Source organism: Andrographis paniculata, unplaced genomic scaffold (genome assembly GCF_009805555.1).
Source record: "Andrographis paniculata isolate CXL003 unplaced genomic scaffold, ASM980555v1 Contig66END, whole genome shotgun sequence".
Taxonomy (NCBI): Eukaryota; Viridiplantae; Streptophyta; class Magnoliopsida; order Lamiales; family Acanthaceae; genus Andrographis; species Andrographis paniculata.
In genome coordinates, this window is record NW_026137602.1 from 3,498,753 (window position 1) to 3,506,044 (window position 7,292).

Genomic DNA, 7,292 nt, shown 5'->3' on the forward strand with positions numbered 1-7,292 from the left:
GATTTATTACCTATATAGGAAAAAATTAAGGTTCATATATACTTTAAAATTTTAGTATTATTCATCAATAATAATTTTTTCAAATATATATTATATTTAAGTATTATTTTTTAAAAATCTCTATATATTATTTTATTTCTTAATCAAATATACAAAGCTTAAATACATTTATAGATAATGAAAAACATATAATAAATGTGATAGTGGTATGTATAAGTTTGAATGGATGATATAAGATCATCTGTCGGCTATTAATTACTCATTTAAATACATATATTTCATTCTTGAAATTTTTTTTAGTGTCACATTTCATTTAATTCAATAAAAACTACATACCATAAATTATTGGTATATACACTACACGCAATGCCCCAAATTTTGGATTAGCATTAAGGTCGACATCAAACACTAAAAATAAAAATAAAAATAAAAATAAAAATAACGCAAAAATAATAATAATACTTCCTTCGTCTCATTTGAAAGCGGTTTTTTTGTTCAAGAGGTTTTGATATTTGTATCATTTGACTTTATATATAAAATAATTATATATATAATAGTATGTATGTAATTTAAATAAAAATTAAAGGTGTTTTGTTATTAATACTTCCATTCGTCCCTTAACAATCTATTCAATTTTTTTCATTTTAGTCTGTCTCATAACAAAGTATCCATTTCATTTTTTAGTAACTGTACTCTCTACATAACATTACAAATATCCTTCCAATTTATAATATACTACACAAATAACATTACATTTATATCATACAATACTAATACTAATAAGGTTAGTTTAATCTTTTTACCTTTGTTTTTACTATATCTCAATATAATATTAATATTTCTAAAAACTCCGTGTAAAAAAAAATTGATAGATAGATATGGGACGGAGAGAGTATATGATTACTTTTAGAAATAAGAAAATTGATATTTTGAATGAAACAGACGAAAAATGGTAAGGAGAATAATTTTAAATTAGAATAAAGAGAGTAAAGACAGCAACATAGGCTAAACCAACATATATCTACCAAGATTTGAAATTAGATAACAACTTTAACATTTAACCTACACATTCCAAATATACATACCAAAAACTCAAGAAAAAAAAAATATATCGAAAACCGACGTCGAGGTTCGGGCTGGATCATAGGTCGCGAGGGTCGACAAATATCACCGACGAGGGCGACGCGGTCGTCGACTTGCACCAATCCTCCCGACTCGCGGCATTGCCCTCGTCGCCGAGCTTTTTTATACACCAAACGTCTTCGTCCCACGAGAACTTCTTCCAATGTGGGATCGATCTTCTCACCGGATCCGCTTGTCCTACTTCGGCCACCACAACCCTCGAATCACCGTCCTTCCTAGCCATATTGTACACAAATTTACACAACGTCGTCATCATCCGAGGCCCGTCATCGCCCTCCATATGTAGCCCGTGCATAAAATGAAACCCGAAATCCCTAAAAACATTCGGGACCGAAGGGATCTTGAGCCACGGGATCATCGCATCAACGACCCTCGTCCCAAAACACACAGCGTGTGTTAGCCTCGACACGCCCTTTACGCGTAGTCTATAAACTTCTTTCGCGTTCCAAACGCTTAAAATTGCGAAGGAATGTGGAAAATCGAAGTTTTCAGAATTAGGGTTCCATTCAGAGAGAAATTTTTTTGGTAAAGCCATGAAGGTGCCTAAGTTGAGCTTATTGGTTAATAATTGATTTATGTCTTTAGGGAAAAATTCCGAGAAGGAGAATGCGCGACGGTAGAGATGCTCGGCTTGTGATGTGGGCACGCGAACTATGGCTATATCCGATGGTAGAGGCTTCGCGTGGCGATGTACAGGTTGAACGAGGACCATCGGATTTCGAAACTTGACATAGTTGCATTTTTTTGTGAACAAATTTAGCGACGGATGGTTGCTACATTCCGTTGCCATATATGCATATTCGGCGCCATTTTTTTTGCACCAATTTTCCAACTCTTCGACGAGTTTTGTAGCTATTCCGAGCCTCCTACAAAATTAATTTTCAATTTTTAAGATTAAATTGTTTATATGTGTGTGTAACGTTTCGAAGATAGACTTTGTTTTTTTTTTTTTTTTTTCAAATTAAAATAAATATTATTTATGTTGCATAACTTTTCAATAAAAAAATAGATAATTTCATTTAACAAAATATAACATTAAATTTTTATTTAAACAAAAATTCAAATTAATACCGTATTTCAGATTAATTTCAAACAAGAATCAAACAAATTCTTAATAGTTAGTCGAAAAATTTTTAATAGATAATAAAAAATTGTATAGGTAATATAAAAATGATAAATGTATGTAATATATTAGTAATCTTTTTTAGAAACATGAGTCTTATTTTGGCAATTTACTTGTTTATATTACATTAGTTTTATTCGAAATATTACATCAACTGCTTGTTTATATCTCATTAATTATTTATATTTTATTATTTAATTTTTTTATATTTAAACGTAGCCTTAGTTATGATCAAATATAAGTATAGGATCAAAATCCAATGGAAAAACATACTCCCTTTTTAATTTTTTTTTTTTTTTTTACTATTATTTTTTATTTAAAATTTTTATTATTTTATACTTGGTTTTCCTCTTTTATATTTCTAAATACAAATCATAAACTCATTCAAAACAAAAATAATGAAAAAATAGTTTTCAAAAACAAAAAATTATATCATATTTAAAAAAAAAAAAAAAAAATGGGGCCAAAATGTAAATATAGTAGTATGAAATTGGAATATTATATTTATAAAAGTAACACTCGATCCTAACTATAAGAATAAATAGTAAATTTTGTATGATTATTCCCTATGGAATTTGTTCTGATGAATGGAATTTCTTTATCATCTATTTATTTATTTATATTTTTAGTGGATTCAAATATAATAAATAAATTCTTGAATAGATGCACCACATGTACAAAGAACAAATAATAAATATATATTTTTTAATAAAAAACAATAATAATAATAATAATAATAATAATAAAATAGTACTTTCTTGGGGGACAAGTTGCATCATGTTGAAAGTATTGTCTAGGAAAATAACTTTGGATATTTTCTTTTGGACACATCCACTAAAAAATATATTTATAAATTATAAAATATAAAATAAAATAAAATGAAATATGGATATAAATCTATAAACAATATCTAAGCATGGGAAAGTGAAATGTGTCTAAATAAACTGATATTAGATGTCTTTTCTATTTAAAAATATATTTTATAATAAATTATATACATAGTCTAAAAATTAAAATAAAAATACAAGTGAAAAAAACTCCCATATTTTTATATAATAATTTCAGTCATTTATTTAAATCTTATTTAAAATATGATTGTCACGTACGCAGATATGACATCTTAAAAATCGACGACGTCAATCCCGTCGTATCGATTCGGAGATGTGACTTTTGCACATGTACTGATCACATACAATTTTTTTATATATATATAAAATTTCAATATATTATATATATATACACATAGAATTTTGTGGTTAATTATTATAAATTTTTCTTAAATAGTAAAATGCATGTTGTGAAATGTAATTAATAAAATAAAATAAAATTAAAATATACCTGTGTGTGGATGAAACCCTAAGGCCAAGAATATAAGCCAAGTTGACATGCACAGGCAATTGAGTGCTGCTAATTAATTTCCCATTTGTTACTGTCTTTATACACCCCCTTATTACTCCCACTATTTCTCTTCCTTGTCCGTACTCTGCTACCTATACATACATATATATATATATATACACATATATTAAATAAATAAATAATTTTAAATTTTTGAATTATTTAGAGAAATAGTAAAATATGAAGGTTTGATGTGATAATTTATGAAAAATATATATATATAATACAATATTTTAAATATATACTACCACTATTAGGCTCTAAGAGTCTCATTTACTTTTTACATGTTGATCTTTGAATATTAATTAATACATTAAAACGTAGTACAAATTAAGAAAACATTGAAAAAATACTTCAATTAATATTTTATAATACTAATAAAAAATATATTTATACAGAAATATAAAAGGCAAATGTGACTCTTAGGAGTTGACTGATGGAGCATATTGTTATAGATAAATAGTACTAAAATTAATTTTTAAAGTATTTTTCCTATTCCATTTTGATCTATACAATTCCGACGTGCATGGCCATCGAATTTTAATTTCTACATTAAAATAATTATTGAATATGATATTGAAAATTCCAGCGCACGGGCACGTGCATGAATCTATCTATCTTTACTATTAGCATGAATATGTAAAAATAAATAAAAACTCGATATAATTATAAATGTGAGATTCGATAATAAAAAAATTTCAATTTACCAGCATCGTATGCGACACGAAATTCCGGACTCGAGCGATAGGGTCGCCCTTAAGATCGGTAACGAGCGAGGGCTTTCCCGGTTGCCCGATTTCGCACCGCCGCTCAAGCTCGACGACGGCGGCTTTGTCTCTCGTCTCGCAATACTCTCGAACTATCACCGCCACCGGAGCCGCCTCCTCGACAGCGGCGATTTTTTTTAAAATCATAATATTTTTTCTTAAGTGGAGAGAATGTGAAAGGAAAAATTGTATTGTTTTGGAAAGCCAAGAATGTCGTATGTGTTATGTATTTAGGCTTTTCCAAATATATGCTCATAAACTTTCCAAATCCACACAAACATTATTTATAGTAACTTTGGGGGTTGCTGACGTGGCACCCCTCTAATGTAATAACAAGGACATGAGTGGTCCTATCACTTAATTAACAATCCATATTCTTCCACCACACATATGTTAATTTAATTTAAATAAATATATGTATATATGGCTTACAAAATCTTTGCTGATCTGGTTAAATCAGTACAACAGTGATTTGATCAGATTAATATATGTTATACACATAATTAATATATAGTATAATATATGTTGAATTATGATATAATATATATTAAATTATGATACTTATTTATTTGTTTTTTTCACGTAATTTTAGAAATATTAGTATTATATTGGGATATAGTAGGAATAAAGTAGAAATGACTAAAATAATCTTATTAGTATGTGTGATATAAAGGTAATGACATTTCTGTAATATATTATAAGTTGTAAGGGTATTTGTAATGTTAGATAGATAGTACAGTTACTAAAAAAAAAGGAAATGAATACTTTGTTATGGGACGGACTAAAATGAAAAAATGAATACTTTATTATTAGACGGAGGAAGTATAATATATTCTGAAACATGTATAAATATATGCCGATCCAGACACGCATATATGGGTGTGATTATTTAAATAATTGAACATCCTAGAAATCCCACTTTTAAAAAATATATTATATAATAATTAATAAAATAAAACTGTTCATAGAGCCAATAAAATGGGGCTAAGGTGGTCCAATTATTGTGACTCGTGTAGTGATTATTACCCAAATCAGATCTTTTTTTTATTATTATTATTTTTATATTCAGCCAACAAAAGGAGATGAATTAAATTAAATTATATGTAAGTGTATGGTTAAATTAAATAAAATAGTTTGGGTTCGTTCGTGCTTTTAATTTCTTGAAATTTAAAATTGGATAACTATGATCAATCTGATTTGTAAAAGATATATAATAATAGGGAATGAATATTGACTAGACAGTGTTAAGTTCCAATAATTGGTAGAGAATCTATATATATAATTATTTTTATTTTTATGTGTTATTATTATTATTATTCTTATTATTATTATTATTATTATTATTATTATTATTATTACAGCATTTGTCATGGAGTGTTTTTATGGCAGTGGCGGCGAATATGGAACCTCTTTGTAATATTTTTTACTTCCCATATAATGTTGCTTTTTAGGTTTGTGTATATATATATACAAATATATATATATAGTGGTTTTTTTTTTTTCTTTTTTTTAGGGATGGATTTTGAAAGTAAAATTTTAAATAATTGATTGATATAATATTTTGAATGTAGAATTAATGTTTTAATATAATATAAAAATATTTTAAATATGATTTTTAGGAGAAAATATTTTATGAATTGTAAAAATCTACAAATAAACAAAGTTTTATTTGTATTTTTGGTTTAAATACTAATTACATGTAATATTTTACGAAAAATATATATATATATATTTTCTGTTTACTAATAAATTTTTTATTTAATTTTTGTTTGTGAATTAAGATAAATTAGTAGTTTACAGATATATAGTATAAGAAATTAATATAATGTTCATTTTATTCTTGAAAAGTAATGTAAAAAATAAAAAATAAAAATATTTGGTATTTAGTTGATAGTTATTTTTTTAAAAAAAAATAGAAATAAAATGAATGTAGAGAATATAAAAATAATGAATGTATGTACTATATTAATATTTTTTAAAAAATGGATGTATATTTTTGTTGAAAGAACATAGTTTTATTAGTATTATATTTTTATAGTAGTTTATATGTATTTTGTGTATGTAAAAGTTACTATTTTTTATTTATAATATAATTTAATATAATAATATTAATATAAATAAACATAAATTTGGGGACATTTATAATATGTAGGAGGATCACACTTAATAAAAAATAAAATATATATTTTATGTTTGGACAAATAAAAATAACAAAATGTATACTTTAACATTAGACGGAAGAAGTAATAAATAATTTTGAGATAAAAATTTTTTTAGTTCCGTATGTTACATTCATTATCATCCTCTTTTAAATAAAATTGTATAGAAATACTTATATATCTGATGTGTATTTATTGAAAATATCCTTTAGTACTAGAATATTGTCACGTATGTTAGCATAACCACTTTCAAAATAAATATTTATTGATTTAATTTTGTATATTTATTAAAAAAATATATTTGCATATTTATTTGAAAATTAACATTACAAAGTTTTACTATTAGAAATTATTACATGACTAGTTTATATCCGCTTCAGAGATACCATACCAACCTATTTTAGTACTAGAAAATCTTTTCAGTAACTATTACCACTTTCGTCATTTAATTATGTTCTCATTCTCTTTGTAAATTAAAAAAATAATAATAATAAAAAATGGGAACATAATTGGATGATGGATAGAGTATATATAAAACTATTTCGACACGCATTTTTACTTAATAGAACTAAATAATAATAATATATCTTCCGGTCCTTCAAATTTACTTTTTTCTGTTTTTTGTTAAATTTACTCATTATTAATTTTGGCAAAATTGAATAATCAATATTTAACTATTATCTTCAATTCAACACTTATTTA

The 7,292-nt window shown here is 25.4% G+C and overlaps 1 protein-coding gene across 1 annotated transcript; it reads right to left on the bottom strand.

Annotated features, from left to right (window-relative positions):
- Positions 1–956: 956 nt before the first annotated feature.
- LOC127262792 (probable N-acetyltransferase HLS1-like) lies at positions 957–4,671 on the bottom strand. Its single transcript, XM_051291616.1, has 3 exons — positions 4,372–4,671; positions 3,605–3,756; positions 957–2,009 (listed from the first exon to the last, which is right to left on the bottom strand). Exons 1-3 carry the CDS (start codon positions 4,576–4,578, stop codon positions 1,142–1,144), a joined length of 1,227 nt encoding a protein of 408 aa, XP_051147573.1. The 5' UTR covers positions 4,579–4,671; the 3' UTR covers positions 957–1,141.
- Positions 4,672–7,292: the final 2,621 nt, after the last annotated feature.